Below are 12,651 nucleotides of genomic sequence, written 5' to 3' on the forward strand. Positions count from 1 at the left end.
CATGTTTTTATTTTGGGGGCAGTGATGGCCTTACGTTCAGTGGTCTGAGCACCCAAAACTCTCTCTGAAATCACTATGTGAGTCTCTAACCCAAAGAATGAATATAAGGCGTTCCCAAGATTTTGCCCAGCTGAGGGCTGAATTGGCAAGTTGCAAAAAAAAAAAAAAAAAACCACCACAAAGCCAACCAGAAAACAGTACCAGATTTTCATAAAATAAAGCAAATTGCAACCACCTTAATTTAATAGGCAGATGAAGCCTGCAAAGGCTACAGGTTACAGCATGTAGCATTCCAGCTGGATTCTTTGAAGATCAGAGTAGTTCTGTACCTCAGCTGCTTGGTGTACCATTTGCCTGATGGCGATACCCACTCTGATAATGGTAGCAGAACCAGCTCTGCTTTAGTAGAGACAGTTGTTTACAATAGAAAAAATGAGACATTATGACTGCCATGCTTATTGTGGGAAGGGAAGGAAGCAGTAAAAATAAGAAATGGTACTGACTATTGCCCAACTTCTCTGTTAAGTGGCTTATCCTGATTCAACTTTTTTTTCCCCCCATGTAATACGTATCTTGGATTTACTGCAAAGACATCAGAAGTAAAAGCAGACAGAAGTCAATAATGTATGTGATTAGATGGCAGTTTGAAAGGCTAGCTGATCTGCTTTTATGTGCACACTGTTTTCAAAGTAATCCCCAAATAATAATAAGCTATTAAAGATTTTCATATTGAGTCAAATGACAGGCAAAGTGTTATGCATCAGAAAACTACTTTTATATAAAAAATAATTAAGCTAAAGTGCTCATAGACGTTTGTTAAAACCAGCTGTCAGAAAACTCTTGTAACAATTCTTTTTAAAATGTTTTTGATGCGGAATAAAAGACTGATTTCCCTTTTAAAGTGTTTAAATTATATTGATGGGTGGTTATTTCTAAGTAAAAAGAAGCTGTAAAAAATCTTCATTGCAAAAATGAAATGCTTACTCTTTATTTGTGAAAAATGTGAATCCTTCTCCCGCAGTTTAGGACATCAAGATAGATGAGCTAAACCTCTAGGCACCTTATCTGTGTCCCAGTGGACATAAGTCAGTAGACCTCACAGGGGACTGAGCAGAAACTATGTTTAAACTAGATGTAATTCATTAATTAGATAGCCAGAATCTGTAATTTTAGTCTCTGCTTTATGCTTTTGTACCTGCCTTTTGGTTTTAATTTATAGATAATTCTCTATTTCCTGAGAATTTTAAAGAGTTACTGTAAACAAATATCATTAGTCAGAGAGTATACCATATTAAAACACATTAACAAAGACAAGTTATTAATCCTAAAAAATGCAATCCAGTGAATCATTTTGGGGCTACTGACCTTATAAAGGAAATCATTTGACGTATAATTGGCACTCTGCCATGCTTCACTGACTCTTGAAAACCCCATTATGTAATGGTGGAGTGAGAGAACAAAATATTTGAAAACATATTAATTATTAACACTGAATGCAAGCAATGTAAGTAGAAATAACAGTACAGCGTGTTATACTGACAGCCTATTTTCAGTATGCCGTTAGAAAGCTAGTAAAATAAAATATATTCTAGTTGCTATATCATTGCAGTCTAATGCACTGAGAGTTAGGATACATGGTATAGTCAGTAGGATCACATGTCTTAAGCTAGTGTGTACTTAGGTTGTAAGGTTTGGACTTGTAAGCTTCATTATCTGAGGAATGTGATACCAGAATCAATAATTTTTAACAGAGGCCAAAAATGAATATAGCAAAGGCAAGTCAAAACAGCATAGATGGTGTTGAACATGAGTGCCCCTGGTTAAACCACACTTTTTTCTAACTTCTGGCAATCAGTCATGCAGTAAAGTTTTTTTACTTAATGCTCAATAAGGCCCAATCCTGAAAAGACTTATGTTCATGCTTAACTATTAACACTGAGCATTCTGTGTGGGTCATTCATTTTAAAGAATCTTTTATTTCAACCAAGAGCCACTGCAGCAGAGTAAAAGTCCCAAGGCAGAAGTTGCTGCACTTCAGAACATCACTTTCTCTTTGTTTTTTCTAAGAAAGCAAAATCATTTCATGTACCTAATACAGAGGCTGCTGGCTGTAGATGGCTACTCTATCCAGCTTTTGTCAAAAGTTAACAAAAAAAATTGTCTAAAACTCATTAAAATACATTTCCACATTCATTGCCAAGGGACTCTTGTGGGTCTGCTCAAAAATAATTTCTTTGAAATGGCTCTCCAGCAGGACAGACACTTGCTAATCTCTGAAATGGTTCTTAAACTAATAACTTCCTAGAATGCTTACATTTATCTAGTTGTATTTTTTACAGGGCCTATATATGCATTAGTGTGTTTTTAAGTATGGTACATTATTACTTGCAGGAAGTTCAAGCTCAAAGTTAGCCTTTCATATTTCTCGTTCTGGGAGTTTTAAAAATGTTTGTTTAACTGTTGCCTGCCCAATGATTATAAATGAGATAATTCAGCTACTGCATAATTGGAGCAATGTTTGAATTTTCTTAAAATGTGGATATAAATTTTTAAAAATATAACCAGATAAATGTTGGTTTTAAATGTATGCTTTCTAGGAAGTGATTAGCTTAGGAACCATTTCAGGGATTAGCAAGCGTCTGTCCTGCTGGAGAGTCATTTCAAAGAGATTATTTTCTTTGTACCACTATAACAGTAAATGTGAACAGTGGTGATATCTGCAAACTGGACTGTTCTTTTGCATCTATTCATGTGGCAACATTTGAAATGTTTTCCCGCACAGGGGGATTTTGCATTTTATATATTTAGGTATTTATAGTGCATCCATCACTATGTATCTTCCTTCATTGTTCCTTGCAGTGAATGATACAGAAATGTAGTGGGAAACAGCATTTATAGCTTCTGCCACAGTACTTAGAATTCTTTCAGGACCCATATGGTCCACAAAGGGAAAAGAGCCAGGAAAACATGACCATACTGTAACAATAAACCATAACAGAGGAAATTGTGTAGTTTAAAGGGAAACTATGCTTTAGATTCAATATTTCCGTGAAATTCAGTTTAGTGCAATACAGAAATAGGTGTTCTCACAATTGTATTATCTATGTATGTTTATGGAGGCACAGATGTAAATCATCAAATATAGTAACAAACCTTGCAAATATTTATCATCATTTATTTTGCCTACACACAAGTGTTGTATTAATCCAGTAATTAAAAGCTAATTGTTCAAATCAAATACAATTATGTTATGATGTTTTGGTTTAATGTTGCTTTATAAAACAGAAATATATCACTGGGAATCTTGTTAAGAAAAGGCATTGTTAGGGGCAGGGCATATAATGGACACAATCAGATGTGATGAGAGATGACTCTACTTGCTGATATGCCTGAACAAATATTTCACCCTTAGAACAGAGGATAGAAAGCAATCTTTTACTAATTGGGTTCAGGAAACCATAGCAGACTGTTCTGTTAAAGATCATCAATGCACAAAGTCAAGAACACACCCAAAAACACACACTAGAAAGACAGACAAAACAAATGCCAACTTGCACATAAGATATGTTTTTGTCTCCTAGTCAGGGCTGCTTGTGACACACAGTCAAATGGACAGTTTTCAGGAATTTGTGGGGATAAAAATGAAAAAGAGAATCTGGTCTTGTCAGTTACCAAATTAAGCTAAATTGATATGTCACATACAAGGCAGCTTAAGAGTAACCACACCCCTCTTTGCACCAGTTTAACTAAATCAATTTAAAACCAATTTTAGTTAAATTGATTCAACTTCTGTGTGTAGCCAAGATCTCTGTAAATCTAGATAAAATGAACAGTCATGTAAGGTATGGAGCATTGACAAAATATCTGGAACTATGAGCCCATTGTTGAAGTTTAAAAAGTTAATAACAGAAACAGATGCCATTAAATATTTAATTAAAAATAGTGTTTGGACTGGCCGTAGGTTTGAAATGTTAGAAAAATCTGAGAATTAGGTTCTTCCTGTTTTGAGTATCTTGAGCGATAGTAGCTACATGCCCCTATCTCTCGAGATACTCTAAACAGGACAGCATCAGCTCCATAGAAAGCCAAATTCCCCAAATTAGTTTTAAAATTAAGGAAGGTGCCTTAAAAGTTTATAAATCCTCTTTTATAGTATATAGTGCATGTTAAAAGTGGTGTGGCCTTTCAGAAACAAGTGCAGAATTTTGTAGGTAGCCATAAAATCCCATCCATAGTCTTGGAGTCACTCCTGAGAAACAAGTTTTGCATGGATGCTCTTGAAAAGTCATTTTCAATTTCTAAAACCTATTTAAATGCAGAATATTCAAATAAACTTTTGTAATCGAAAACTAAACAGCCACAGGGACTCATTCATCTGTCAAAATAAATCAGACATGCTAAACTCAAGCTGTGTGATTCATGGGTCTTTCAGCATGCAAGTCATGGGTCTCTACATTTTTACAGTGGTAGCACTACATGCAGAGTAGTGTGGCCAGTCTGATGCAGAGTTCTATAGAGTACCAGACACTGTAAGGAGCAGGCTTGCTTTTTCAGCCCTGATTCCGGCGGCACAAGCCCTGTGGGAAAGTAATCCTTCTCTCCAATCTTCGACAACCTTTGGGATGATATAGGAGCAGCATTGATTGGGTCAGTTGTAAATCCTGTCCAGGCTTTTGACAGAAGGTTGTTTATAATACAGGTTCTTAAAGAATGGTAAGGTCAAAAAAGCAAACGTGAAATAGAGGGACTCTTTGAGGCCCTGAAACAGGGGTCCCCAACGTGGTGCCCGTGGGCACCATGGCGCGCGCCCGCGTACTGGCCCACGGACAAGCATCCGCCGAAATGCCTCTGATGAGCAGCGTCATCAAGAGGCGTCGCTGCCGAAATGCCGCTGAAAAGTGATGTCACTAAGAGGTGTCGCTGCTGAAATGCCGCTGATTTTCAGCGGTGATGCCTCTTGATGTTGACGCTTCTCGGGGCATTTCAGCGGATGCTTGTCCGCCAGCCATGGTCCTCAGCGGCTCATTGTCCGGCGCCCGCCACCCGGAAGAGGTTGGGGACCACTGCCCTGAGAGATCCCCACGGGAAAAAGAGGGAGAAGGGGGATGTCATGCAGTGTAAAAACCTGATACTGAATGTTCTTCAAGTACTTGAGAAATTTTTATATTTTATCTAGATTATATCTCCTGGTAACGTATAACACTTTTCACAGTTAGATATTCTAACTGTCTTTGCTGCCTCTATAAGTAACTAGAAGGGTAATTGATACGCTTATCAAGTACATTTTGATAAGTTTAATCAACTATATGTGATACTGTACAATATATCAGGAAATGTAGAGGAAAAACTGATGAATTAGTACTTGAAGATCTTATGGTCTCAGGCTGTGATTTTTATCAGCTGTCACAAACTAAATGAGATTGTGCTGCACCAGTTCTCTATGGGAGAGGAATAAAAAAACATGGTGCTTAAGAAAGTAGTTATGTTGGCAATTGAGTAAGTGTCTTGCCCTCTGAATCAATATAGAACTAGTTCCTCAGCATAGTGTTAGAGGGCACTGTGCCAGACGTTGGAGGGGTGGTTCTCAGAATATATGTAAAACAGAGATGGAAAAAACTTGGAGTCAAGGTTTTTTTCCTCAAGAGAAAGGGTGCTAAACTCAAGGGTCTTGGCCAAATTCTATCTTGAAGTATTATCCTAAATACCTTTCAGTTTTCTCTTTCAGTTTCAAATTAATATATTGGTCATATTCGCTTTCTATTGTAATTGTCTTGTAGTGTTACTGTTGGTAGTCAAGGGTTGCCTATTTCCATCCCAAAACTCACTTTCATTTCAGTGTTTGAAAAAGTAATACCTGTACATGTGTATGGCTAAGCTTTTCAGAACTGTGTGCCTAAAGTAAGGTGCCCACACATGGAATTAAAAGCCCAAATAAAAGTAGGCTGATTTCAAAATTTTCTGAACTCCTGCACTTCCTACCGATTTCAGTGAGACTTTTGGATGCTGAGGACTTCTGAAAATCAAGTCATTTACCTTTAGGTAGATGAGTGAAGAGCCTAATTTAAGCACCCAAATTTACACACACATACTGTAGTTTTATAAAATGAATATTGTGTTTAGGAATCCTTCAAGGTAAAAGGCCTTATATAAATGTAAGAAAGTAATATCATGGGCATGCTCTAGCTTCTGGGGGAAATATTAAACCTTCTGTCAAGAATGAGAAAACACACCAGAGATTATGGAAATCTGACTACTTCTGTAACCTCCTGTAGGCCTTACTTCAAACTCATGATGTAGTGGCACATGAAGTTTACAGTGACGAAGCTTTGAGAGTTACACCTCCTCCCACCTCTCCATACTTAAACGGAGATTCTCCAGAGAGCGCCAACGGTGACATGGATATGGAGAATGTAACACGAGTCCGACTGGTACAGTTCCAGAAGAACACAGATGAACCAATGGTATGTAGGCAACAGTACTGTTCTCTTAACTCTGTAAAGAGAAAGAGGTGACAAACTATCTTAGTAGTTTCAAACCACAGCCTTTATACACAAAAGTTGTTCTGCTTTAACTGTATGAGTATAGTTGAAGTGTGGTACAACCAACATTATGTGGACACAGTAAAACCAGTTGAAAAGTGCTTATACCAGTATAGCTTATTCCCATATGGAAAGTGAAATAAACTGTATTGGTGTAGTTACATAAACATTAGACACTGTACTGGTATACGTATGCTGATAAAAAGAAATCACACCACTAACTGAAATCATAGAATCATAGAATCTCAGGGTTGGAAGGGACTTCAGGAGGTCATCTAGTCCAACCCCCTGCTCAAGGCAGGACCAATCCCCAGACAGATTTTTGCCCCAGATCCGTAAATGGCCTCCTCAAGGATTGAACTCACAACCCTGGGTTTAGCAGACCATGCTCAGTTATACCAGTACAAAAACAGTGTGTAGACCTGGCCTTAAAATGTAAAATAGTACTGGATAGTTTGCAGTTTAATAAATTACTTTATTTTAATAAACTAATGGTTCTTATGGATTGTTTGTACAGCAACTACAGTCTTGAACTATAAAAACATGATAAAAAGAAACCATGTTAGTGGAGTTGCACAGTTTGACACTCCAATTACATAACTCCAAAAACATATGCCCTGTTAAAGATTTCGTAAGGAGAAATGTATTTTGAATATACTTCTCCAAAACACTGTTATACGGTATACATTTTTTATTGGTTAGTATAGATAGACTATAAAATATGTAAAATTATTTTATGCTATAGCCTGCATTCTAAATGACTATGTATTCATCTTATAAAGAATCATTGTCTTTACTGGTAGCTAAAAATGCATCTGTGTTGTAACCAAATTTTAGCAGTTTTTTAAAATGGGAAATTAGTTCAAATAGTAAATGGAAAGACCCGTAAAAAGAATATTACATCTCTGGAAAACAATTGGTATACTTTGATTTTTGATGGGGTTTGAAAAATAGCAAAAGAAGAAACAGTGTGTATGTTCAGCATCTGGAGTGTTTCCATAATAAGTTTTATGGTGGTTACTTGATCTCATAAGAGCAACAGTGTATAAATTCAAAACTAAAGGTGAAATTCTAGCCTCTTTGAAGTCAATGGCAAAACTCCCACTGATTTCAATAGGGCCAGGATTTCCCTCTAAAACATAGCTTCATCTCAAGCTTGCAGCGGAAGTCACCATTCTTAGTAGTTGAAGAAGCAGGTTGCTGAATGTTTTTTCTTAATGATTTAACAATTTCTTTTACTAGGGAATCACTTTAAAAATGAATGAGCTGAACCATTGCATTGTTGCAAGAATTATGCATGGAGGAATGATTCACAGGCAAGGTAATCTTAGGACGTAAATGGTTTTATTCTCAAATTGGATTACTCCCATAATCAAATATATTTTGTGTAACAAGTGAGACCCTGATCCTAAAACCTACTGTTCCACACCAATGGATCCCTGTGTATGCATGGAGTCCCATTAACTTCACAGGGTCACCACTCAGGTGCAAGGGTCTGCTCACCTGGAACAAGTTTCAGGAAGGGGCCCTGAATGCTTAATTTTTGCTTTAATAGGTAATGATGCAGGTCATCTCAAATTGCTTCTACAGAATATCAGTTCTAAAGTGTATGTAATTTTGGAAAGTGTATTTATCTAATTCTTTTCTAAAATTCTCAGAGAAAGTACAATATTTTTTTCTTCATACACCACTACCCCGAGATAACGCTGTCCTCGGGAGCCAAAAAATCTTACCGCATTTTAGGTGAAACCGCGTTATAGCAAACTTGCTTTGATCCACCAGAGTGTGTGTGTTCCCCCCGAGTGCTGCTTTACCGCATTATATCCAAATTCGTGTTACATACGGTCACGTTATATCGGGGTAGAGGTGTATATCAAAAGTCTCTGTTCAGCAGAAATTCCACATTTCTCCATGTATTGTCACAGAACTTCTGAGACTCTTGGCGGTTTGACTGCTGAGGTACCGAAATGTGAATCTGGAACCAAAACTTTTCTCACCTGTGCAGCTTGTACCTTTGTGTTTGGCTTTCACTGCTCTGAGCTGTTGCCAAACCTTTTGACCTGTTCCTGTTCCTCTGTTCCACTCCCATCCTGTGTGCCCAGATATATGTCAAAAGTAATTAATGGCTGAGCCAAGAGTTACCTACTCAGTAGTGAACTAACTCTGGCAGCCTGCAGATACGAGTTGTGTCTCTAGGGAAGTTTGCAATTTGAAAACTGTCATTTTGTGACATTGATCAAACTTTTCTTAAAAGTAGCATATTTGAATTTGTGTGAACTTGTATATTTGCTTAATGGGACACCATCAGCTTGAATCTAGTCAGCTTTTTAAAATGAGTAGAAAAGGAGATTTGGCATATAAGAGTCACAGTTGCTTTTTTGTCATTGACTTCCTTTGGGATCACTTAGATGGTAGTCATCCTCCATGTAGTAGATGGTTATTACTTTGTATAATAGCCACAGCTGCTTCCAAAATCAGAGGGATAGATCCTTTTTAATGTGTTATAGAATTTGCCACTCTACCCATCAGAGGGGAGGGTGCCTTGATATTTTTAAATTATTGTACAGAATCTGGAATTTCTAGGAGGTATTTAAGCTTTTCTGTTCGTGCTTTATTTAACTTCAGAATGCTTCTGAGTATATTCAGAAGTCTTGAAATGTTATATTACTATTTTCTGAGTCTTCTGCATATAAGTTTAGGCAAAATGCAGCAAATGCTTTAGCATTTTCATTACTCGTTCATTTTTCTTAATTGTCTATTGGTGTTTTAATCTGATTACCACTCTAGATGCTTGTTGCTTCCTCAGTTGGTATTCCAGGAGTCTGCTGACTTTTTATTAAGTTATTCAAAATTTCTTTGAGTTGTCCAGTTTAGCAACTAAAATGTAAGTTGGCAGTAGTTTCAGGTGATACACCAGCACCTGAATCCCCTTGCCAGTTTTTGTGGGTTTACCGTCACATTTTCTTATTTTTAAAAATTGTTTCTTTGTTCTTCCTCACATTAATAGAAGAAGAGGGCTTCCTAACTAAACAGGGAAACTGACAATACACAGAGGATTGTCAAAAAGTCAGAGTAAACAAACTGGAAAAATAGCAAAGTATAATTACCCCCATTTTAAAGATGGGGAAGCAGAGGTTGGAAGCTGAAGTGACTTACTCAAAATGAGTAAGTGGCAGAGCTGGAGTTAGATCTCAAGACTTCCTGACACTCCGTGTTTCTCGGTGTGAGGCATTTTAATTAATCATAAATTAATCACTGAAATAATTAATATGTTGGATTCAGATCCCAAAAATTCAAGGGGAATAAATAAGTTAAATAGCATCTTTGAAATGCTATATGAATTTGTATAGACTTGAGTATTCTCTTAAAAGAACAGCACCTTTGAAGTTTTACTTACCTACTATTCTTACAAGAAACTTATAAGATTACTAGACATCAAAGAGATTAGAAACAATGTTTACCTACCTCTAAAGGGATTTGCAATGTCTACAGTGCTTTGAACAAAAAAAAAATCATACAAGTGCTTACTAATGGGTTGTTCTAAAATAGAAGGTGTAATTCTTTATAGAAACAATTTAATTGCCAAAATGTCTTTTGTCCTCTCAGGAACAACTTATATTTAGGTATTTGGTTCTGTAGTTCCCATAGAACTGTTTTTAATCAAAAGTAAACGTAATCTCAAAGTGGAGATTTTTCATTTTGTATTACAGTAATAGCAAATTATTAACCAAATATAACAAAAAAAAATCTAACTTCCTTGTTCTGTTTTATGAGCCTGACTAAACATTCGAAGTAGTTTTTATTTCTAATAGTCTCCTGCAATCAGTGATCAAATATAATGCATGTGATTGTATCACTTAATGTTCTGTCCCCTATGTGGCTTATTAGCTTCAACTAGATATCATTCCATATATTCAGTATTCGTCCAAATGCTATAATTTATATATTCAATACACTCTTAATTTCCCTGCTATAGCTCTCAATGGCTGCATGCCATTTTTCTGTTCTTCATGAGTTGGCAATGTGGCAGGTGAGCTAATTTTTGTGCTCTCACCTTTTTCTTGGTCCTTCATAATCAGTTTCTCCCAAGCAAAGTCAACCTGTGCAAAGACTCTTTCGTCCTTGCTCCATGTGAATTGGTGGTAACACCCCAGTTTCAATCTTTAAGAATTGTTCACTTTGGGGATAAGTGCACAAATTGTATTTTAAATTCTGCCACAGAGGCTTATTTATGTTTGAGCTTTTGCCCTCGTATCAGTGCTTTAGCACCGAGTACTTGTGGGTTTTACTCATCTGGAGAATATGTTTAGACTTCAAATGGTGTTACTGCATTTTTCTTGCATCTGCTGTACTTCAGCTAGACTTCCTGGCAGCTTCAAGCATCCAAAATCCAAATGTCTAGGTTTTCTGCTGTTAAAGTTTTTGTTTTGGCACATTTGTGTCAACAAGTGTATTAATTTTAAATCGGGATTAGGCACCTATGCTACTGCTGACCCAGGACACAGACTTCCTGCAGAAGACATGTCACTGCAGATTGCCTATTCATATCTGTAAGAAAATGACTTAATTTGGAGCTCCCACAAATAGTTAAACCATGAATCTGTAAACATCTGTGCCCTAGGACAACTAACAAAGCATTTTGTGAGCAAAGATGATGCTGTTCTAACAGCATGAATATGATTACATGGTGAAAAGAGACTACTGTAGTGTACATGGACTGCCTCCAGCTTTGCCAGCTGCAGAACTCTCCTCCAGCTGCAGAATTTGCTTCCTCAGGCCTTGTCTACACTACAAGACTATTTCGAATCAACTTAGTTCGAATTTGTGGATTCGACCTTATGAAGTCGAATTTGTGTATCCATACTAAATACACTAATTCGAATTTCTGAGTCCACATTCACGGGGCCAGCATCGACTTTGGAAGCGGTGCACTGTGGGAAGCTATCCCACAGTTCCCGCAGTCCCCGCTGCCCATTGGAATGCTGGGTAGAGCCCCCAATGCCTGCTGGGGGGAGAAATGTGTCGAGGGTGGTTTTGGGTAAGTGTCGTCATTGAACCGTCAATCACAACCTCCCTCCCTCCCTCCTTGAAAGCGCCTGCGGGCAATCTGTTCGTGCATTTTTCTGGTCAGTGACAGCGCGGACGCCACAGCACTGCAAGCATGGAGCCCGCTGCGATCATCGCCGTTTTCTCCTCCTCGCACTTTATCGTCCACCTCTTCCACAGCCAGCTGATGAGAAATTGGGCTACTTTTCAATGGTGCTGCAAGCACTGGGGGACCATAGGGGACGTTTTGCAAACATCAACATCGGATGGCCGGGCAAGGTTCATGATGCATGTGTTTTCAGGAACTGTGGGCTGCTCAGACGCCTGCAGGAAGGTAGTTTCTTCCCGGACCACGAAATAACTGTTGTGGATGAGCAGATTCCTAAAGTCATCCTCGGGGACCCAGCCTGCCCGCTAATGCACTTGCTCATGAAGCCCTATACAGGCGCCTGGGACAGCGACAAGGAACTCTTCAAATACCAGCGAGCAGCGTGACCTGTGACTGTTCATTTTCTTTACAGAGAAGCTGAACCTGCCCCTGTTTCTTTACCCACTGACTGTTGACTCTCCTCTTCGGTTACATACCCCGTTCACCCCGTTTCCCCCACTTCCAACACACGTGTAAAAATAAAATACATGTCCCATTGTTACTGAAGAAAGGTTTCTTTATTCATGACTTTGCGTTAAAGGGTTGAAACTGGGAGGCAGACTGTGCTGGGTAGGGTGTGCGGTGATGTAAAGACCGCCTCTAAACTCAACGAATGACAGGCTCCTGCTCCTAGAGCGGTCCGCAGTGCCGGAATGTTTCTTTCAACGGAGCCTGCCATCCCTCTTTTTCGAATTCTGTGTGCGGGGGGATATGAGACTTTGTGGCGGAGGAGTACGGATACAGATTCCTCTGCTGCGTGACTCAGCGGTCCAGGACAAGGACCGCTGTATAAGATCTGTAACCGCCCTCCCCCGCTACAAAGTCACATCCCCCCCGCCCACACTGAACCTGGAAACCACCTCCCATACCGACCATGGTGCCTACTGACTGCACTGTGTGTGTGACCCGCTGCTGATC

At 38.5% G+C, this 12,651-nt stretch overlaps 1 protein-coding gene across 10 annotated transcripts in view; it reads left to right on the forward strand.

Annotated features, from left to right (window-relative positions):
- CASK (calcium/calmodulin dependent serine protein kinase) overlaps nt 1–12,651 on the forward strand; it is a 428,246-nt gene that overhangs the window by 356,300 nt on the left and 59,295 nt on the right. For all 10 annotated transcript variants that reach the window (XM_045002670.1, XM_045002673.1, XM_045002674.1 and 7 more), the window contains 2 exons: nt 6,273–6,461; nt 7,782–7,860. In XM_045002670.1, the coding sequence (XP_044858605.1) occupies nt 6,273–6,461; nt 7,782–7,860 (268 nt within the window). The remainder of the gene's footprint in view (nt 1–6,272; nt 6,462–7,781; nt 7,861–12,651) is intronic.

Source organism: Mauremys mutica, chromosome 1 (assembly GCF_020497125.1).
Source record: "Mauremys mutica isolate MM-2020 ecotype Southern chromosome 1, ASM2049712v1, whole genome shotgun sequence".
NCBI lineage: Eukaryota > Metazoa > Chordata > Testudines > Geoemydidae > Mauremys > Mauremys mutica.